The 24,498-nt window shown below is 36.0% G+C and overlaps 1 protein-coding gene across 3 annotated transcripts in view; it reads left to right on the forward strand.

Moving 5' to 3' along the window:
• Positions 1–24,287, forward strand: part of LOC111504908 (facilitated trehalose transporter Tret1) — a 40,423-nt gene extending 16,136 nt beyond the window's left edge. For all 3 annotated transcript variants that reach the window (XM_074185445.1, XM_074185446.1, XM_023159629.2), the window contains 2 exons: positions 13,017–13,274; positions 20,604–24,287. In XM_074185445.1, the coding sequence (XP_074041546.1) occupies positions 13,208–13,274; positions 20,604–22,003 (1,467 nt within the window). In that variant the 5' untranslated portion in view covers positions 13,017–13,207 and the 3' untranslated portion in view covers positions 22,004–24,287. The remainder of the gene's footprint in view (positions 1–13,016; positions 13,275–20,603) is intronic.
• The last annotated feature ends 211 nt before the right edge of the window (positions 24,288–24,498 follow it).

The following is a 24,498-nucleotide window of genomic DNA, read 5'->3' on the forward strand; positions in this document are numbered from 1 at the left end:
TCAAAAACGACGAAAACCAAGGTAAATACATCTCAGTTCCATACCACCAATATACGAGGAACTTTGGAAAGATTTTCAAGGAACTAGGTATGAAGGTGGTTTTTAAAACAAGTCATACACTACAGAGCCTTTTGGGAAGTCCAAAAGACAAAGTCGAGAATTCGGAAAAGTCCGGAATTTACGAAATTAAATGTAAGGACTGCAATGCAAACTATTATGGACAGACAAAAAGATCTATTAAAGTAAGATATAAGGAACATATAGCACACTTAACCTGAAAAATCAGCAGTCGCCCATCATATTTTGCAACAAAGCCATTCCATTTACTTCAGTTCACTAAGATTAGTTAGAAAAGTTAACAATAACAGGCATCTAGATGCCTGTGAGAGTGTAGAAATAAGTAAACATAATATCATGAATGACGATGGTGTTCGAATACCTAATAATATATTATATAACTTGTTAAAATAATGATCAGATTTACCTGTATACGAACACATTGTAAAATTAATTTGAGACCAGTAGATAAGGCATTATTGAGACATTAATTGATGACACTTAAGACACAGGTACCTAGAAAAGGTATCTATGGTATAAATAAGTATAACTTTGTGTGTATATTCAGTTCAATCTTCCTCTTGAAGATGATCACTTGGTGACCGAAACGAGTGTCGAGGTGTTAAAATAACGGTTTGGTGATGGGAAAAATTCCTGTAATATTTAAAAACCAATAATTGAAGTGCGTCTTTATTACTTGAATCAAAATTTGACAGCTACCAGTTAGGATTTTCATTCTGTTTTATCGCCGCTTCGTTCAAAGCCTACTTGATCAAAGTGTGCATTTCAAAGTCTGCTATATTAACAAATATAGTTTTCCATCAAAAACTATTGATATCTCATGTTAGGAATGCCTCACTGGCTAACAACGATATTGAAACACTTATAACACCACCAAATTTATAACATTTATTAGTCTATTCAACAACAATGTCAGTTCCAGACTGCCCCACTTAATCATATTTCAACACACAAAGGAATGTATCATCCTCTTATGTAAACTTATCAGGTGATATTCAGGGCTGTCCCATCCAGTACTCCCAACAAGATAATATCCAGGGCTATCCGGAGCTCTGATCCTAACGCACTCCCTAACATTCGGCCATCCTGCTACCCCATTTGGCCTCAAATGGGTTCAAACACCCATCAGAACAATCTGTAACAAACTTTCCAATGAAAACCTATATAAACAATATATTTTGTATGTGTGTATGTGTCATAACTTAGTTTATTCCCTAAGTTATTTATGTCCGTTGGTTTAATCCCCAACTTTTGTATATGTATGTGCGTATGTGTCATAACTTAGTTTAATCCCTAAGTTATGCATGTCTGTTGGTTTAATCCCCAACTTCTGTATGTGTCTGTTGGTTTAATCCCCAACATCAACTCCCAGTCATGAATTTAGTTTAATCCCTAAATTATGACTGTTTTTTTTGTAACTCAGTTTAATCCCTGAGTTATCCTTGCCGGTTGGTTTAATCCCCAACTTCAACTCCCAGTCATTAATTTAGTTTAATCCCTAAATTATGACTTTTTTTTTGTAACTCAGTTTAATCCCTGAGTTATCATTGCCGGTTGGTTTAATCCCCAACTTCAACTCCTAATCATGAATTTAGTTTCAATCCCTAAATTATGACTGGATTTTCACTCACCAACTTCAACTCCTAATCATGAATTTAGTTTCAATCCCTAAATTATGACTGGATTTTCACTCACTAATTGTCGTCTCTCACTGTGAACGGTTTGAAATGTTCCACACCGATGACTCCCTCATAACGGTTTGCGTTTTGGCACCTTTCTGACCCTAATTCTTCACATACTTTATATCTATCATTTCCTAAATTCTGTTTTATCTTGAATGGCCCTTTATATTTTTCGACTAATTTCTTACTGTTTCCATCATTTTTGAAATTAGTTACTTTTACGAGCACCAAATCTCCTATTTTGTAAACCGGAGCTGTTTTTCGTCTCATATTGAAAATTTCATTCTGCCTTTAACGATTTTCCTCCAATCTTTTTGCAACATCCTGCCTCAATTTGGTTATGTCAATCGCTGGGGGTTCGTGGACATGAGTGACGTAGCGGTCATTCCCCAAGTTCAATTGAAACCCAACTAAAACTTCACTTGGTGTCGTCTGTATTGTTTTATTGAAGGTACTGTCGATTGCTAACTGAATTTTAGATATGTTTTTGTCCCAATCTTCTTCCTCCAAATTAGCACTCATTGTTGCGGCAGCGTCTACAATTGTCCTATTGTATCGTTCCACCTGACCATTTGCGCGAGGCATAGCTATAGAGTTTTGATAATGGCGAATACCTTGCTCCTCGCAAAAATTTTTAAATTTGTTGGATGAAAATGCTTTTCCTGCATCCGATATTATACGCAGTGGTACTTCAAAAATGGCTATTAGTTTACGCAATTCGTTCAGAACCGGGGACGTCTTGGTATTGGGAAGACCACTCAGAATTGTGAACTTTGTGAACGAGTCGACCATAACAAAAATGTATTTGTTGCCGTTTCTACTTTCAATAAATGGACCAACATGATCAACATGGATTGTATGAAAAGGACGAGGGCATTTATGAATGGAAAATAAAAATCCTGGCTTTTTCCCCGCGGGCATTTTATGGTACTGGCAGTGTAAGCAAGACTTAATTTATTTTTTCACAAAATGTCGCATTCTAGGGAACCAATATCGTTCCTGCAACCTGTGAAGAGTTTTCTCTACAGAAAAATGTCCCAAATCATGGTGATTAGCCTTTACTATCTGCCATCGACAGTTTTTCGGAACAAGCCAACGCCGACCATACTCAGTAAGCTTGAAAACTTTTCCTGCCCTTAAATCATAATTATAAATAATATCTCTACTTACATCACCTGACTCCAAATTTTCTTTAATTTTCACAATTTCAGGATCTTTGGCTTGAACAGCCGCCAACCAATCACCTTCAGATATTTTCATAATAATATCTGTTTGTATACTTTCGCTAGTTACGCATGGATTGCGACTCGAAGCATCCACGTGAACCATTTGATTTCCCGATTTGTGAATAATTTGAAAATTATATTCCTGTAAAGAGAGGACCCATCTGCCAATGCGTGGGTTTATATTTTTTTTCAATTGTTCCACGAACAGCATTACAATCAGTTCTGATGATAAATTCAATACCCAATAAATAATGACGAAACTTTTGTAGTACGGACACTATTGCCAACAACTCTAACTCGAATGAATGAAATCTTTTCTCGCTCTCGCTTGTTTGCCGACTATAAAATGACACTGGCTGCTCTCGCTTGTCGGTTATTTGCATCAGAATGCCACCGATTCCATCTCTACTTGCATCAGTATATACAACGGTTTGACATTTTGCATCAAAAATAATCAAAACAGGTTTATTAATCAAAATATTTTTGAAATCCTCAACAGTTTTTGAATGTGCATCCGTCCAGAGCCATTGACTATTTTGTTTAACAATTTTGTTAGTATACTAGCTTTTTGTGGAAAGTTATCAATGAACTTTTTAAAGTAACTCATCAAACCGAGGAACTGACGTAATTGATGAATGTTTTGTGGAGAAGGGAAATTTTGTACAGCTTTTACCTTATTGTTACCAGGACGAATACCTGATTCATCAATTTCATAGCCTAGAAAGAGTAAACTGGTTTGTAGAAAGGAACATTTGTCCAAATTTAACGTTAAATGATTTTCCTTTAAAATTTGGAAGACATTTTGTAAAGTTTCAATATTTTCTGCCTTAGTTTTAGTTGCAATCAAGATATCATCGAGGTATATTATAATTTTATCAAATCTTAAATTTCCAAAAATTGAATGTATAGCTTTTTGAAAAAATACGGGTGCATTACAAAGGCCAAAGGGCATACGTAAAAACTCGTAATGCCCATCTGGCGTAACAAAAGCTGAATTTGATAGTAGCCAGATTTGAAATCAAGACTTGTGAAAAATCGGCATCCCTTCAATCTATCTATCAAATCTTCTATACAAGGGAGAGGAGATTTTTCTTTAATAGTGATTTTGTTAAGCTCTCTATAGTCGACACACAAACGTTTTTCATTATTTTTCTTATCTACCAACAAAATAGGACTAGCAAACGGAGAACTGCTTTCGCGAATTATTCCTGCTTCTAATAATTCAGACACCAACTTTCTGACTATTGGTTTTTCACTTTGTGTCAACCTATACGGATTTCGTGCAACAACTTTCGGGTGACAAAGTTGAATTTTCATCAAGAACTTTTTAATACCCTTAAGTGATTTGAGAAAAGAAGCTACACAGTCACTATTTTCACGTTACAGGTCGTTTATCTCTTGATCAGAGTGAATCGAAATTTTTAAAATATTTTCAACTTTCTCTAGAGGTTCCTGTGCATAACTGAATGTTAAGTCATTGCCTACTCTTTGGTAATTGATTGCAATGTTTTCAGTAAAATTTCTACCAACTATACACTGACAATTAACTGACAAAGAATTGATAACATAAAATCGACATAGGAATGTTATCTGATCGATTGTTACAGAAGCCTCGACAATCTCGTCTACCTTCGTAATGTTATCTAAAAAAACTGATAATAATGCAGGAACTGATAGTTTGCACACTTTTAGTCCAACTCCTGTGCCAATTCATGTTCCAAAATAGAACAGTCACTACCAAAATCAATAAAAGCCAAAAAGGGAAGTGTCATTGATTTTAATTTTTCGATAGAGTTTATCTTCATTGGAATTCTCGATCACATTAATTTTTTGTGATTTTTCTATGACCGGTCTGTCTTTTTTGTGAGTAACAATCGGGTTCGATATGACCTTTTCTATGACAAAAATTGCACTTCCTTATATTATAACTTCTACACTCGCTTCTTTTGTGTCCCCGTTTATTACAATAGAAGCATTTAATTTGAGTGCTTTGTATTTTTAAATTTTTATCATTCTTCCCAGCAGGTTTTGGCTGTTCTAATTTGATATTTGAAGTATTGTTATATATTTATTTGTGACTTGGCCCTGACTCAGCATATGTTCTGTCCCTCAAATAACTTGCTAAAAGATTGAGATCTGTAATATTAGCTGCTCTCACAGCCGACGCAACCGTGTCATCCCCGATTGCGCCAACAATGAGTGACACTTTATCAGCGTCTCAAAAATTCGCTTTCAATGCTTCTATTTTAGCTAGATGATCGAAATGAAAACTGTACAATGGTTTCCCCTCAAATGGATTGTGATTCGCAACCATAAAAAATTTATGGGTGTTCCTAACAGACTGAAATGTGGTAGAAAGAATTTTTTTCCATTCAGCCCACGAATAATTCTCCCAACCGATTTCCGTTTGAATATAAGTTTGAAACCATAGTGATGCAGTATTTCCAAGTTTACTCAAAGCAATAGTTTTTGTTGTATTATCGTCCCATTTAAAACATGTTGCATGTTGATCCACAATACTTAACCAGTCTCTAACCGAATCAGACTTTGGGTCAAATTCACAAATTGTAGAAACATTTTTCGACTCACCTCTTTCACAAAAATCAAAATAGGTGCTTCTTACCCTGGACCTCCGACCTTTACGTTTACCCGATTTCTCTCTATGTGCTCGTCGTTTGGGTTCACTGCTGCTAGACGACTCTTCAGAACTTGATGAAGATGAAGATTCTGAGGAACTCGACCTCCTACGGCGTTTTGTTGATCGCCGTCCTGCCATCTTCAAACATTCAACGTGGAGCGTAAGAAAAAAAAACGACGTAGATCCCTCTTCTGAGATGTTAGGAATGCCTCACTGGCTAACAACGATATTGAAACACTTATAACACCACCAAATTTATAACATTTATTAGTCTATTCAACAACAATGTCAGTTCCAGACTGCCCCACTTAATCATATTTCAACACACAAAGGAATGTATCATCCTCTTATGTAAACTTATCAGGTGATATTCAGGGCTGTCCCATCCAGTACTCCCAACAAGATAATATCCAGGGCTATCCGGAGCTCTGATCCTAACGCACTCCCTAACACTCACTTGAAAAATTGATTTTCTTACACCATTGAATTCTACGTAAAAAGTGTTTCGAAAATGTTTTTATAGAAACAAGAAATTTTTGACAGGAAAAAAGTTACAACTTTTCGAGAATGCACATGTTTACTAGATTGGAACTCTAAAACCGTATACATGTATTTCATGATTTCCACAAATTTCGATGCTTGATAAAGACAAATTTTCACGTTAGTTTCGCTATAAAAGTGAATTTAGTTGAACAAATGAAACGAGTCTTAAAGATCCCTCACAGCATTTTTTATGGCAAACTATTTCTACAATGTTCTTATCCTCCACCTGAAAGTGATTCTATTCAGTTCTACAGACAATTACATATCCACATTCATATTCACAAACGTAGAACATTAGGAAACAATTATTATGGAAACAATTTAGGATATAACTTCGAATATCATTGAAAATATGTGGAGGAAATTTTCTTCTAGAATGGAAACTTCTATTGTAAGATACGGCAGATGCGTTGAAATAATAATGAATTGATGGAAAATTATTATTACACGTTTGTTACGTAATTAACATCATTAGCATTAGCGCTGTATTTATGTAGTCGGATATATATATATATATATATATATATATATATATATATATATATATATATATCCGACAACTGCGGTGGCAGAAATTTGGGAAGCTAACCTGGAATACTACCTATCAAGATTTTTGATATTGTATTTTAAATATTGGCAACAGATATCGAATACCTATAAACCTATTGCGAAAAACCTATGAACTTTTATGGAAACTCTAGTGCCATGTGAAATTTATTTTTGAGAAAATAATAGTCTACCAGAGAATATTTTGTTGATTCAAATACCAAATACACACATCGGAAAACTCTAGGGTTATTTTTATAACATATTAAATATCATAAAAATAAATGCATGAGGTCGTTTAATTTCGATTAAATTGGTACACTCGACCACCCTGTAGATTTCTATGGGTTGAACAAAGCCTGCAAAAACGGTAAGTAATCTTTTATCAAGTTTTTTACAAACTGTAGGTTTTCGACTAAAATGAATAATCTGAAAGTGTCGAGTTTGTACATTCTATGCAGTTCTTGCTCAGCAATTAAACTGGAAATATTGTGCTTTAACATGGAACGCCATCACTTACCATTGGCTGAGATGAATAGAGCTGTAGGGCTTCTTCAAGGTGGCATGCGACAAAATGATGTAGCTCTTCATTTGGGGGTCTCCCAAAGTGTTATCAGTCGATTGTGGCGGCGTATCCGTGAAACTGGCAGTCCAGCCGAACAACATCCAGGCCGAGGACGCGCTACAACTGCAGTTCAAGACCGATTTTTGGTCTTAACCGCAAGAAGACAACCGACAATCACAGCACCTCAGTTGGTTAACGTGTTGCAGCAGTCGCACCAGGTAACCATTGGTCGTGATACTGTCAGAAATCGACTGCATGAAGCAGATCTCCACAACAGAAGGCCACTTAGATGTCCACCTTTGTCGAGAGGTAATCGCAGTAGAAGATTAGAGTGGTGTCAAGAACATCAAAACTGGGATGCAAATGATTGGGCCACAGTTTTGTTTATAGACGAACCCAGATTTGAATTTCATTCAGATTCTCGTCGAGTAAGACTGTGGAGACGACCTGGAAATAATGAACGTTTGAGACACGTCCAGGAAGTCCACACATACAGAGGTGGTACAGTAATGCTATGGGGCGGAATCATGATCGGCGGCAGAACCGATCTCATTTTTCCAAATCCTCCCTCACAGCTCGACAGTACCTCGACACCATTCTTCTACCTATCGTCCGTCCGTTTGCTGGTGCTGTTGGTGAAAACTTCCACCTAATGCACGATAATGCTCGTCCACATGTCGCGCGTCTAGTGACTGACTGGCTCACGAACGAAGGAGTTGATGTATTGCCATGGCCAGCACAATCACCGGACCTGAATCCCATCGAGCATGTGTGGGACATGCTTCAACGAAGAATTACTCCGCATATGGGGAACATTCACACAACGTTTCAATTGAGAGAGCTTTTAATCGCTGAATGGGCAAATGTACCTCAACAAGACATTGACAATCTCATTTTGTCGATGCACGATAGATGTAGGGCCGTAATAAACCAGCGTGGAGGTCATACTTTGTACTGATTCCAATTTTTTTGTATTATGATTTTTTTTCGGGGTGCCAAAGAAGATACATATTTTTTTTTAGTTTTGCTTATATGCGCACTCAGTATTTTTGACCATTTAATAAATTTTGTTGTAAGTTACATTCGTTTAATAATCACCCGTCAACTTTTTTTCCCTAAAGCGATCTAAAAAAAAAAAAATTATTGCCATTTTTAAAAATATTCCTAGATTTTTCCGATGTGTGTATATTATTATAGCAATTTATTGTTCGCATATGTAAATTATTTAGTATAGTTTCAAACCAAATTGCATAAAATAATAAAAAAAACTATAATTTCGAGTAAATACGGTCCATACGAATATTTTATTAACTTTCCTATGAAATGTCACACCAAAAAATGCTTTATTTTTGTTTGCGCTGTGATTAAAACACACTAAAACAGAACGATTTGATTTCGAAAACAGAACGTTAAATACCTTCTCAAAAAAAGTGAACTATTCGAATGCTGAATCACTACTAACACCCTTCGATTTATGTTACCATAAGTTTACCATACTTCAATCGTCACTCGGCGATTTGAGTGCTTATTTCATATATAGTTTAAAAAAAATCTGTTTGAAATCTGTTTTTCCGTTAACCAGCTGTCGCACCCCTACGAACGACAACCCTCAGAAGTCGAAACTTGTGCGAGCTAAGGATTAACGAGGTCTTACCTTTTAACGTGTGATTCCTAACACGGGATTGTGATTCCTAGTAAGGGGGTATACTTGAAGACTAGCTGTAAATCAAATTATCTGAGAGAACAATTCGTTCAGGCTATTCTCAACTCACCTACACTGTAGGTTAATAGGCTGACACATATCAGAAAACAACCACTACCCAGGTTTAATATCACGAAGAGCGTCAGATCATAACCAACAGGTGTTAGTGCAGGATTCTTCACAGAAATAATTCCTGAATATGATGTTGGCGATACCGCTGCCGGAATAGATTTTCAGTTATTGGAACGGGCCCGCTTGAAGACCGGTTTCGGGCTATTTGTCCTCTCGTGTTCATTATCAAGATGAAGTCTATGATTTCTCATAATTTGAAATCGAATTCCTTTCAGAGTATCATTCCTCGAACAAGACTGAAGCGAACGATAAATAATATGTTTGTCATCGCCCCATCTGCCCGTAGACGAGGTAACCAACCGCATATCCGAATCGTCCAATTCCTCGTTTACGGGCAGATGAGGCGATGAGAAACATGTTATTTGTCGTTCGCTTCAGTCTTGTTCGAGTAATTATACTCTGAAAGGAATTCGATTTTTAATTGTGGAGAATCATCGACTCCATGTTGATGATGGACACTACCTTGCACTGACGAGAGGACAAATAGCACGAAACGGTCTGCAGGCTGTTCCAATAATTGAAAATCGATCCCGGCAGTTGTATCACCAACAGCACCGACACCTGACTAATATAATCTAACGCCCTTCGTGATATTAGCTAGGAAATTAGTTGTTTTCTGATAGGTGTCAGTCCATTAATTTACAGTGTAGGGTGTTGAGACTGGCCTAAAGGAATTGTTCTTTCAGATATTTTGAGCGCTTATTCCCTTGGTTTCTACTTCCATGGATGTACCAAATCAATCGGCTCATTACCAAGTATAATTATATTATTAAACACCATTTGATCAAGTTTATCTTTGACCTTCGATTTCAAAGTCAGGGGAATTTTATGCGGTGCAATCACGCAATTAATTGCGTTGTCACACAAAGTTATTTTATATTTCCAATAAAAATGGATTCGTGTGTCTGTATGACCTCTATGAGAATTCTATAATTATCAAACTTTACTAGCTAACCCGGCAAACTTCGTACCTACCGTCTCAGAATTAATGAATGTTTTTTAAGGTAGTAGCCGAGAGAAATATGAAATTTTCATATTGTGTTTGTGAAACACAATATAAATTGTTTCACACAAAGAAATTTAATAAAGTGATAAGTGATGAATCACTTGTTTTATTAGGTTAATGAGCTAAGAATGCAATTTTTGAGATATGTGTTTTTTGTAACATTTGGAACCGCTTTTTTTGATATGTCTTCAAGCACTTGTATGACAAATATTCATTTCGGAGAAAATTTGACGTGTAAATTTCCCCGGTTCATTTTTATCTGCGAATCATTGATTTTTATTGAAAAGGACACAATATCTAACTTACCTCATACATACCTCATTTATCAAATTTTCTTTAGTTTCCTGGTCCAGTCTATCTCCATATTTTTTCCTCGGCTTTTCAAATGAACTAAACTCGGTGAGATTTGGATCCAATAACTTGCACATGGTTCGATGTGGTTGTCGTCTTTCGATATACAAATTTAAATGCATTTCCGATGTCTTAACACTGTTTCTATCGTATTTGTAATAAATTTGTATTACATCTCTTTTTTCTTTATTCGTGAAAACCATTTTTTACCAAAAATTCAATGACTTGTGCAATAACAAAATGTCATTGAATGTAACAAATTGAAAGTCAAATTTAGAAACATCAAAATGTAAGCCTATTATAATGAGAATTGATTTTTTTCAATATCTCAAATTTTTCGAAAAAGAATGGTAACTTATGATACATCATTGAAAAGGTAAAATCTGGTTATATTCAAAACAGAAAGAGTCCAATGTAGCGCCTATAAGAATAGATATAGTTTAAAAAAACTAAAAAACACGCTTTTAAAGAACATCAAACTAAAAAGTTGAAAATATTTTTTTAAATAAGCTTAAAACAATAACGAACGTTATTTTTTGATCGTTATTGTTTTAAGCTTATTTAAAAAAAATATTTTTAAATTTTTAGTTCGATGTTGCTGCGCCATCTGCCCGCAAATAGATCAAGAAATATCAAGTAGGTTACATACAGCGAGCGCCATCTGCTCGCGTGTAAAAAATGAAGTTGATGATGGTGGTCGGAAGACGAAATGTCGGATAGCAAATCTGAAAACACCATTATGTAGCAGGGAAAAAGTGGTAATGTAGAGGTGCATTTTATTTTCGAATCCTTCGAAAAATAAAGCCAGAAAAATCATTTTCCAGAATTTCTGTTTTATCCAGATATACACGGAATTTAAGAACATTCTCAACGGCATATTGTTAGTCAGGTAAATGCGCAACTTTGCCCCAATTTAACCATCTTCGTATCTCTCATAGTTTCCGAGATCCCAATGGTGAGAATCGAATTTGAAACACCCTGTATAATATTCTGACAGAGGTGACAGCATAAGTTTTCCTGATGCGCAGCACATGTCGGGTGTTTCATTCTGAAATTTCAAAGCTTGACAATATTGACATACTTTATCTATTTTATCGCTAGCGATTTTTGAACGCACAGAGTAATTAATATCTGGTGCATATTCGAAAGCAAGACGAACACATGGTGCATATTTTCAATGTTACACGTGTTAATGAGCGGACCAGCCGATCGTTAACACGTGCTCATCTTGAATAAACATTTTTTTAATTCATTATTTATTCATATGTGATCCTGTCTTCAATATAAATCATGACGGCAAATAATTAGCTGTAATAAATTTTCTGTAGCCCATAGTTCAATGGTGGACATGTTCTATTTTTTCAAGAAAAACAGAAATATCTCGTGAACGGTTGATTTTTGATATAGGGAACATTTCATGAAAATGAGTCAAAAATCATCTCGGAATTATCCTAAAATACCAGGGTATTTCATTTGGAAAAACTGAGTTTTGGCCAATTTTCATATCTTTACAATTAGTCATCGATTCCGAACACCTTGTATAACATTTTGAAAATGTTACTCCTTCGAAACGATGGAATGAAGTATTTTGATGAGTTCAATGAATTAATAATAGCTTATTTATGTATTCTATTGAACTTTTGAATTTTATGGGGAAATCATTCGAATACCTAGTTTTTTGAGTAAAAAAATCAATATTTCGAGAGAATGGTTCATTTTTTGTACAGGGTGTATCGTATAAACTCACATTATAGTTATGCCAGGTATTGAAAAATATGAATATACAGGGTGTTACATTTGAATTAAGGAAGTGGGTGTTATCTTTCGGTATAACCGGACGTGTTGGAAAAACTCCATTATTTTCAAATCATCTACTTTTCGTTCAGACCAGTCTCTACTCACCTACACAGTAGGTAAATGGACTGACATAAATCAGAAAACAAACACTCCCCTGTCTAATACTACGAAGGGCGTTGGATTATATCTGACAGGTGTTAGTGCAAGATTCTTCACAGAAGAAATTTCTGCTTATGCTTTTGGCGATACAACTGCCGCCACTGAGAATGTTGGATACTTTATGAAACTGAATTATGTTCCCCAAACGTATGGTTAGCGGGAAAATTTTTTGGCTTGGCTAATCCTCCTGGTTAAAGTCGAGTCCAAAAAGCTTGATTCAACTTGTCTCATACTTGTTCCACTGTCTTAGAATTTGGACATGCATGACATTGATAGGATCCAGTAAGATGATCTTTGACTTGGCTTTTATGATTTTATTCTCATACTTGTCGCTACCAGTTTCACAATCATAGAGCTATGTCTAAACAGCAAACTGCTTGTTTTTTTTCTGTGGTGTCATCGGCATTAGCCTCGTGTCCTGGGTAGGCGATGTTAATAACTATCCGAGCCACCTAGGGAACAGCATGGCTATTTGCTTGTTAAAGTCGGTTCACATTCTTTTAAAAATGTATAACTATAGAAATGAGAAAAATATTTTGTATATTGTTATTTTATATAGCAATTACTGTAATTATACGTCTTTTTTTTCAGTTTTTTATGCCGCTGCAATAGACAACGTACCACCGTTTATGAAGTTTCAGTGCAAGCAGAAGTTGTACGAGTAAAGACTGAGCAGATGTTAGCCCATTAACAATCTGAACCAAGTATTCTCAATTAGATTTGGGAATTGAAAATCAAACTAGATAAAATTTACATCAATTCGTCAGAGTTAGAGTGAAGCAATGCATCAGAAATCATTTCTTTATATGTTCCAAGGAACTTTTCCACAGCTTATTGCAGTACTGACAGGTGAGTTGCAGTTTCAATATTTATACTTTTATTGAGCTGCGTTTATTAATTCAATGAAGAATATGTTAGTTTTTTCATAAACTACACCTCACGATTTGGTCTCCACAAAGTTTGTGGAGATAAAATCATGACGTGTAGTTACTCTGGATCTTCATCAAGTTACCGCCGAATAAAAAAAAAGAATATGTTAGTGATTATATTCTTCATAATAACTTCTGTTTTCTCATAGTGAGATTTTTATTAATACTTTCGTTCACCATTGGATAAAGCTACAATCCTCCAAAAATCAAACAATTCTGCCTATAGCTGCCTCCGTGGTGATTTTGATAGTTTTCTTGTGAACACGAGATCTATCAACTGAAACCACAAATGTGCGGTTGGCTCCTGTTGGTGGCTCCGTGCATTTGTATTTCTATATTTCTATCTTTTGGTAACCAAGTGTTGCCCATCCTTACACTTGGCTGCACCATACTGATGATGGGCCAAGAGCCCGAAACACGTGTCTATGGTTTGCCACTTTCATGAGTGTTATGTCCGATATTAACTTCTGTTTCTATATATATATATATATATATATATATATATATATATATATATATATATATATAATCTAGAAAAGTTAATGCAGTCAAGCTGCTGGAAAATAATTCTATGAATTATTTTCCAGCAGCTTGACTTGACGTTTACGCAGCTATTTTTATCAAGTACTTTCTTGGTTTTTTCTCATTTTGTCTTCAATCGAGGACCGCCTGCCCGGTACTGACGATGCCCAATAGGCTGAAACAGCTGTATACCGGTGGCTCTTAAATTGAAATCAATATGGGAATGATCAAGGAGTACTTATCTATTTATTTTTTGATTTTCATGGAATTATTTTCCAGCAGCTTGACTGCATTAACTTTTCTAGATTTCATATCATTTCTAGAAACATGTGGATTCGTTTTCCGATGGCATTTCAGGTTAGCTTCCCAAATTTCTGCTACCGCAGTTGTCGGTTGATTGGTCAAACCACCAACACTGACATAAAAAACTTGGCAAGTTGACTTGGGTGTCACACCAATAGGTGGTTCCACTTATGTTTCGCTTGCGTTTACGCAGCTATTTTTATCAAGTACTTTCTTGGTTTTTTCTCATTTTGTCTTCAATCGAGGACCGCCTGCCCGGTACTGACGATGCCCAATAGGCTGAAACAGCTGTATACCGGTGGCTCTTAAATTGAAATCAATATGGGAATGATCAAGGAGTACTTATCTATTTATTTTATATATATATATATATATATATATATATATATATATATATATATATATATAAACTTGGCAAGTTAACTTGGGTGTCACACCAATAGGTGGTTCCACTTATGTCTCGCTTGCGTTTACGCAGTTATTTTTATTAAGTACTTTTCTTGGACCTGTCTTTTTCATTACAGATATTGATAAAGCAATAAATTCACAATCCAAGCGTATATCACATTTGATATTTTTATAGCGTTTCATTTGAAATAACCACCATCATCAGTAACAACAATCAAACAGAAAAACAATTTATTTCATCATAAACTTTTATGAAAAATGAAACCAATACAGAAAATCAAAGCTACATGGCATTCTACATTAAATGTTCGAATTGACGACCTCTTTGTGTAATGTACATAACTTGTCGGTCCAAACAATTTCTGTGGCAATTTTCTAGCATAATAGGTGTAATACTAATTAATGCATCTCTTATTTTTTGTTTGAAATGGTCGATATCTGTACCTGGTGTTGAAAAAACTGTATCCTTCATGTATCCCCAGACAAAAATCTAAAGGAGTAAAATCTGGGGATCGAGCTGGCCAGTTAACTGGTCCATTGTTTCCAATCCATTTTTTTGGGAATATTGCATCTAAATTGCTGCATTATAAGGAAGGAGCGCCATCCTGTTGAAAATATTTTATTTCATGGCTGATATTCAGAGGCAATTCATCTAAGTGGCCATCGAATTTATTGAATAGAAAATGAAGATACATTTCCCTATTCAAATGATCATTATAAAAAAAAGGGCCAAGGATGTTTGTTTCCACAATTCCCAACCAAACATTTATTCCGAACCTTTCTTGGAAATTGGTTTCCCTATGTGAATGTTCATTTGTATTATTCCACCTATAATGGATATTTCTGTTAAACCAACCATTGTTGGTGAAATTTGATTCGTCCGTCCATATTATTTTTTTACAAATATTCCCAACTTTCCTATTTCTGCGTCTTAACAACTTCGCAAATCGTACTCTCCTTTCGTAATCCCTTTCATTGAGGTGATTAATTTTGCGTATCCTGGAGCATTTTTATTTTTTCTTTTTCAAAATAGTTGTGGTGGATTTGACAGAAATCCCCATTTCGTGGGCAATTTCTTGTAAGTAACAATCTTGATAGAAATCAAGCAAAGCCTATACGCGTTCAAGGTGGTAAATGAATTGAGATTCTATTGGATCATACCAAACTATACAACAATTTTGACCAGAAACTGATGTTTTCGTTACTTCCAGGATTGAGAATTATGAAAATGTTACGAATTATAATTGATTAGGGAGAAATAAGTTTAGAAAGAAGGATTACAGCAATACAAAAAATTTACAAAACGAAAAAGTACGAATTTTCATTGTGTTACCTACCTGTCGAATTTATTGGGTTGTCTGAATTATATTTTGCAGAAACCGAAACAATTCACAAAAGAAGTAACGACAGGACCGCAATTTAAAATTTTTGTCACTGATGATGGTAGTTATGTCAAATGAAACGCTATGAAAATATCAAATGTGATATACCCTTAGATTGTGAATTTATCACTGTATCAATATCTGTAACAAAAAAGACATCTCCGTATTAAAAATAAAAAGTTGATGGTGGCCATGTTGACACGAAACGTTTTATCAAATCTTTATTATTACATAGTCATAGAACACTTCGAATACAATAACATTTTCCTTTTCCATTTTTTGATATTCTCCGGAACAACAATTCCACTCAAGAAGGGCGAGAGCCCGGAAATTTTCTTCGACCATTGTATTGTTCTTGATGACAGTTACCTTTTTTTACACGCTTTTATATTAGCTTCACCACTATGTATGTATGTATGTTTGTTTGTATGTATGTATGCTTGTAACTCTCAAGCTCGGAATCTATTGACAGAATTATCGGCATTATTGCTTGATCTATTCGCGGGCAGATGGCGCTATACGTAACCTAATTGATGTTTCTTAATCTATTCGCGGGCAGACGCCGCTGTAAGTAACTACCAATTATTGCTTGATCTATTCGCGGGCAGATGGCGCTGTAAGTAACCTAATTGATGTTTCTTAATCTATTCGCGGGTAGATGGCGCTGTAAGTAACCTAATTGCTGTTTCTTAATCTATTCGCGGGCAGATGGCGCTTTACGTAACCTAATTGATGTTTCTTAATCTATTCGCGGGCAGACGCCGCTGTAAGTAACTACCAATTATTGCTTGATCTATTCGCGGGCAGATGGCGCTATACGTAACCTAATTGATGTTTCTTAATCTATTCGCGGGCAGATGGCGTTGTAAGTAACTATCAATTATTGCTTGATCTATTCGCGGGCAGATGGCGCTATACGTAACCTAATTGGTGTTTTTTAATCTATTCGCGGGTAGATGGCGCTATACGTAACCTAATTGATGTTTCTTAATCTATTTTAGGGCAGATGGCGCTGTAGATAACTATCAATTTATGTTTAATTAAACATACTGTTTCTAAAATAAAGGTTCCAAAAACTGTTAAGATTTTATGTAATCCAAATAGGGGTTTGCAGGAGTCCCGACTTTTGGCATTACACATGAATTTTATAGCCCCTTTCTGAATGATGAACACCGTCTGCATTTGAGTTTTGCAACATACTCCCCAGAATGGAATTCCATACCTTAAATGTGACTCAACAAGTGAGAAATAAGCCGATTTAGCGGCAGACAAACCAAGATCCTTATTTGTTATTCCCACTGCAAAACACCCTGAAGCTAGCTTTTTATTGAGAGTTACAATGTGATCATCGAATTCGAGTTTATTGTCAATTTATTACCCCCAAAAATTTAGTACTAGGTCTGTGTAGGCCTGTCCGCGTCCTGTGTTGCTAAAGGAAAGCTGTCGATAAAGCAGCGGAATGATATTAAATTTGTTTTGTAAACATTGAAAAACAGCAGGTTAGAGTCGCACCACTTCTTTATTTTTTTTATATCTGCACTTATATTCTCGTGTAGATTACATAAAGTTTCATCACGCCACAATATTGTGGTGTCATCAGCAAATTGGGTGAATTTTCCTTTTATATCGATAGATGCTAAATCGTTTATGTATAGCAGAAAAAGTATCGGTCCCAGTATTGAACCTTGTTTAAAAAAATCTGTTTAAAATCTGTTTTTCCGTTAATCAGCTGCCGCCCTCATACGAACGACAACTCTCAGAAGTTGAAAAACTTGTGCGAGCTAAGGACTAACGAGGTCTTACCTTTTAACGTGTGATTCCTAACACGGTTGCAGAATCATTTCAGCTTCAACCAGATACATTCTCTCGAGAAAAATATCTGGTCGAGGCGGGAATCGAACACACGACCTTCCGATCGTGAGTCGGACGCACGTACGCCATTTTTTATTTCGCCTTCTGGTGAGGATGATGAGGTTTTCACAATCTGACTTCTTCCTGTGAGATAATTTTCGAACCACTTGTGAGTAATTCCACGGATGCCATAGTGATACAGTTTTTTCGGCAGTATTCCATGATCTATACCAGGGGTCTCCAAACTACGGCCCTCGGGCCAAATCCGGCCCGCCAGTGTCATCAATCTGGCCCGCGACAGCCAATGATCACCTAATTGTTGTTACTATTGCTGTGATAAGTTGAAGAAAACACAGAATGATAATTACTCGGTTTTATTTACTTGCAAGGTAAAACTTAACGACAGAAATGATGACAAAGAAAACTTAACTTAAGTATCTAAGTTTAAGCATATTAATAACTAACAAATAATTGAAATGAATCACAGTAAAACAAAAACACTAATGATATTCATGTAATTGTGATTTTCCACCGACAATACTTTGTAGTTGTGGATGAATTTTACTTGTACCAATTATCAAAAGAGATTTAAGATGCTCATCGGTTAATTGAGATCTGTAAACATTATTTGTGTACTTCATCTTGGAAAACGTTTTCTCACACAAGTAAGTAGTACCAAAAACAGAAAACAGCCCACGAGCAAATTTATGCAAATTATCGAATTGATCCAGTGGAAGACTCTTATAAAATTCCAACAGGGATGAATTTTGATATTTGTTCTTAAGCATATCACTGCACCGTAAATCAATAATTTCCATTTAGACTTCCGGAGCCAGGGTTTCAATGTCAGAATCAAAAGGATTTCGAAAAAGCTCAATTTCATTCGCAATGACATCAAAATCTGAAAAACGAGTATCAAAATTTATCTTCAAAGCACTCAAAGTTTCGATTGCAAAATTGACGGGAAATTCAGTCTCTGTAGTGTGGCTGAATATTTGACATGTTTCAAAATGTGTGAAACATTTTTTACGTAATTGCGATTTAAATAGTATTATTTTCTGCCTGAAGGATTTGTTACTGGTGTATAAATCAGGGAGAAGCTGATTTTCTCCTTGCAATCTCAAATTCAGTTCGTTCATATGATTTGCAAAAGAGCGCTTAAGGACTTTTCCGCAACTAATCCAGCGTACGGCAGTATGATATGGTAAATCATTTTCTCCAATCTGTTGAATAAACTCGCGGAATTGTCGGTGATTCAGCCCAGTGGATCTGATGAAGTTAACAACTGATATGACTGGTTTTAGAACTTCTGACATATCCAAACATTTTCCGCACAAGGACTGTTGATGAATGATACAATGTAAGACTAATGGTTTTGAACCACCATCATTTTCTACAGCCTTTGACACAAGTGTAACCACTCCTTTATTTTTACTATACATATTTTTGCCTCCATCAGTTGATATAGATTTCAAATTTCTCCATCAAAGGTTCTTTTTATTATTGGCATTTTCAACTCCCTTAAAAATATCTGCCCCAGTTGTTGTGCCGTGAATACTATCAATATCAAGAAGTTCTTCATACACTTCATAGCTTTTATCTGCTCCGCGAATAAAAATCAACACCTGAGCAGTATCTGACACATCCGTTGACTTATCCAGTGCTAGAGAAAACCACTCATGATGTCCATTTTTGTCAGACAGTTGAGATGATATATTTTCTGCGATGTCTTGCACCCTCCGAGCCACGGTGTTTGCTGACAAACTGACGCTTTTAAATAAATTTATCTTTTCGGGGTATATTTCTTCGGCTACTGCAATCAAGCATTCTTTTATCATTTCTCCATCGGTGAATGGTTTGCCACGTTTTCCGATTTCAAGAGCCACACGAAAGCTGGCGCGAGTTGCAGAATCTTGTTCAGTATTCGCTTTGGTAAACAAAGATTGCTGCGATTTGAGTCCGCGTTTCAAAGCTTCAAATTTTTCCTTCCGCAAACTTGCTGTATACTTGGAGTAACTTTGAAGATGTTTCGATTCATAGTGTCGTTTAATGTTATAGTCTTTGAGAACAGCTATGGTTTCATTACAAATTAAACATAGCGCCTTATTACTGGACTCAATCACAAAATACTGAAAGTTCTATTTTTCTTGGAACATTCTGCATTCACTGTCGATTTTTCGCTTCTTTTCCATACACATAAAAACGATAAGTCAAATCAAAATACTTTTATTGACGGGTGTTACTTTATTTCACAATAAACAGTTTCGCTCCCTTCGCCTTTCCTACGCAGACTAACTCGCAGTTGCGCCGCTAGCCTTTTTATATGCAATTATTACTGCCATCTCGAGGTGATCGGTATACACTAGCTAGAACCAGAACTTTCTCGAACCAACGCGGTAAATCCAAATATTTAATTACGCCTAGTGCCACCTAGCGGGTAGCTGAAAAAGATAGTACATAGTACCACTACTCGCCACTAGATGTCGTTAAGTGTCACAATACAAAATAATAATTGAAATGCAAGAAAAACGTAAGTTTGCTTAGGTCATGCACTTTGCGGCTATCCTAGTCTAGAAATATAGTTAAGGGCAGAAATTGGCCCTTGGAACAAACTGAAAAAAATCATTATGAAGCCCTAAGGCTTCAAATTTTGGAGACCCCTGGTCTACACAGTCAAAGGCGTTATCAGTTATCAAAATTCCAAACTCCCTGTCGGAAGACTATACTATACTATGAAAATTGCTCAATGTGAAGGGTGACTAACGAATATATTTTTGTTTCAGCTACTTTGGGAGCTATTTCTGATGGAATGAATTATGGCTGGAGTGCTCCAGGAATCCAGGTCCTTAAAAGAAAGGACTCTCCAATTGATTTGAAAGAAAACGACTATATATGGTTGGAATCTATCTACCTGATTGGTGGACTTGCAGGGTTGCCGATCACAATTTTCGCTGTAGACAAAATTGGGAGGAAAGGTTCCATACTAGTATCGGCTATCATTTCTTTGATAGGTTGGGTGCTGATAGGATTCGCGAATAGAGTTGAATATCTGTACGTTGCCAGATTCATGGTAGGGTTATCTGGGGATGTCGCTTTCGTATCAGCTCCTATGTACATAGCTGAGATAGCCGATAAAAAAATTAGGGGTTTTCTCGCTGGGATAATTTATGTCATGCTGTTGATTGGAATTCTGATAATATATGCTGTAACTCCATTTGTACCGTTTTATGTACCGTCTATCATAGGTGGTGTCCTGGTTTCAATTCAGCTGGTTATTTTTCCTTTCATGCCGGATTCGCCTTACTACTTGATTTCCAAGGATAATCCTGAAGAGGCGAAACTTCATCTGCAGAGACTGCGTGGTACAGCTGATGTCGATACTGAACTTTCGGAAATAAGTGTCGCCGTCAAAAGGCAACAAGCTGAAAAGGGGAGACCTCAGGATCTAGTTTTGTCGAAGAGCAATAGAAAAGCAGTCCTGATTATGTTTGTGCTGAATGGAGCACAGCATTTCAGCAGCATAAGCGTAATGTTGATGAATTTACATGAAATTCTGTCGGCTGCTGATTCGGTTTATATGAGCTCGGAAGTGGCTGGCATTTTGTTCGCAGCGATGATGTTGATATCGGCAACTATTGCCGACTTTGTCGTTGACAAATTTGGTCGTAAAGCTCTACTCACGTGTTCAAGCTTACTAACAGGCTTGTCTTTGTTAGTGTTGGCAGTATTTTTCAGCATGAAAAGTAACGGGATGAATGTCGACAGTATATCTTGGATTCCTCTAGCATCTGTCATGGTATATGCTGCAGTATTCAAATTCGGTCTGGGAATTATACCCATAATTATGACGGCGGAGCTGTTTTCCGCGAAAGTGAAAGCCATGGGGATGACAATTTCCGACTTCTTTTATGTCCTGTTCGCCTGGATTTCAGTTGAAATTTATCAAAGGTTGTCAGCTCACGTAGGCTACGATATACCGTTTTATTTTTTTTCTGCTTGCACTCTTTTGACTGCCGTCTTCGTACAAATTTACATTCCCGAGACTAAAGGAAAGACACTCGAAGAAATCCAGTTCATTTTGAAGGGAGTTCCTTTTCCGATCAGGAGCAACAGTATCAGATCGCATAAACTGCCTTGTGAATCCGTTGATGAAGGTGACAAGCCCAAACAGGATATTAGTTAATGATAAAGTCATCACTTGAGAATATGCTGTGAGAATCGTGACAAATTTGAAACCAGGACTTGCAATGAAAATAGACCTCTTGAGGTACCAGAAATGGTAATCGTAAATCCGAAAAACGTATCACAACTGTCTATCAGAGAAAGTCTATTTTCAATGGGGCCTGTTCAACTCCCTTTCTGATGAGATTGAAAATTGACCGGCTTTGACTCGGTGTAAAAGCCTTAAGCAGGGTCCACACTATGCCGCGGTAGGCCGGGCGGGTACGTTCGGGTCGGCACGACGTCCACACGACGCGCCACTTCCTGTTCTTTTCGTTTCAGCTTCCTTCTTGTTTTCCCTCCAAAAATGGCTGGTTAAATTTTTCCATTTGCGCTCAATTTCATTTTTATCCACTCCAAAAGACACAGCAATCTCTGTGAGACTGTCGTGTCTTTGGTTTTTTAATTTACGTTGGGAATCTGAACTATCCCATAGAAGACGACGTTCTCTATATAAGTCTGTTAACACTAAAACTTGTTCATCATTCCACTCCATCACTTGAAATGAACAATAAAAAACCCTACTTAAACAAACTGAGTCGAAAATAAAATAATTCGTCTAGTTCGGTCGGAGGTTTAGTTGTAACTGAAACCGCTCGGCACGTCCCCACTCTATATTTTTGTTCGACTCGGCTCGGCTTCCTTTGATCTGTAACTACTTTATGCGGGTTGGGATCGGCACAGCCCGGGCCGGCATTTTCTAACCCGGCAAAGCCGCCCGGGGCGTCTACATCAACGCGGCTTAGGCCGCCCGGGTCAGCCCGCCCGGCCTACCGCGGCATAGTGTGAACCCTGCTTTAGCGAGAAGGGAGAGGACTCGTAATGTGTTCCGTTCAGGCAGAGGTTACGCCACTGGTTTGACCAGAGGCGTAACATTATGTTGGAAATAAGCAGCGAGAAACAGTAAATTAAATTTATATCAAATGTGAAGTTTTTATTCGACTCTAATGTATGTTTTTGACTGTATTTTTTTAAATTTCTAGATAAATTACATAATATATAATAAACTTGTTACAAAATAATAAAATACAATAATGAGTAGTAATTAAAACTAAACTCGTTAATTCATAATTTTAACTGAATGAACTAATTTAGTAATCCAATCATTTTTCTGAAGGAAGGTGGGTTTGGCAACAGGATCGATTTCTTCTTACAAAAACAATTGTGTTTTTGCCGACGTTTCGAATTCAATTCAATTATTCTTCAGGGCTCGAAAAGTAGTTTCTTCGTGTTAATATTACTATTTTGAAAACCGTCAGACGTATTAGATACATTTGAAAAAATAAAAAAACATTGCAACAACTTTGAGACAAAATAGTAATATTAATACAAAAAAACTAATTTTCGAGCCCTGAAGAAGAATTCCATTAAATTCGAAACGCCGGCAAGAAAACAATTGTTTTTTTAAGAGAAATTATTGGATCACTAAACTAGTTGCTTTGAACATAATCCATCATTTGGCGACGGCGTCCAATTTTCAAGTTTCGCAGGAAATCTGAAAAACAGTCAAAATTAAGTTGATTCATTGAAAATGAAAACGTAATACAAGCATTTACAATAATGAAAAATCCAAAGTATAATATATTATATATTTATATTAACGTCCATAAAAATTCTCGTTCCGCACGCCTCTGGGAATCATAGCTCAAAACTTGAATGAAAATTTGAAATAAACAAATTCAACTGGTAATAATTATGGTTCCGGCATTGGGAGATGTACATTATAAAAATACGAAATTGAATAATAATAGAAAACAACTTGAAATATGATAAAACAGAACAACTATTATTTAATGATTTTTTCACTTTAGAACGTAATATCTGGTTCCTTTTTGTTACTACTACTTTTACACTGATATGCAGCATAAATAATTTTTGTAACAAACTACCTATCAAAGTTCTTTTCAGTTATAAATCACGCTAAAAATGGCTAAAATAGTCGTGGTGTTACACAAGCTTTAGTCACCAATCTAATGGCGGCACAGTTTATTGTGCTTGCTTAGATTGCTAGTTACGCATCCTCTCCCTTCTCTTGTCTAAGGTAAAAGCAAACTGAAATGTTTCATTTTCCGAATTCCATACTCTGTTGTATTTTCCACATTTTACTTGAGTATTAGGTACTCCTCTTATATAATGTAGGTACTGTGAAATTTTAGTTTTTTAAGCCTTATTTATTGTGTAATTTGTTCACTGTTATAACTTGTTTTCAATGTAATTATCGTATGATAATAAATTGATAACTACTATTATTATTGTTATTTTATACTGAAGTAGTCACCATTGAAAAATCGGACGAGGGTAAGTAGGTGTTCATTTTATTGTTCGAAATGTAAAACTATACAAATCAGTCTCTCAGTCTCAAAGAAGAACATATAAAAATAGAGATATACAGTCCACTTCTTTGATGTCCCCCCCTTTTATTTTTTTGAACGGGTCAACTCAAAAAAATTGAAATTT

Source organism: Leptinotarsa decemlineata, unplaced genomic scaffold (genome assembly GCF_025532065.1).
Source record: "Leptinotarsa decemlineata unplaced genomic scaffold, Ldec_3_MD MMD2_tig00026374_RagTag_RagTag, whole genome shotgun sequence".
In the NCBI taxonomy this organism is placed as follows: Eukaryota; Metazoa; Arthropoda; class Insecta; order Coleoptera; family Chrysomelidae; genus Leptinotarsa; species Leptinotarsa decemlineata.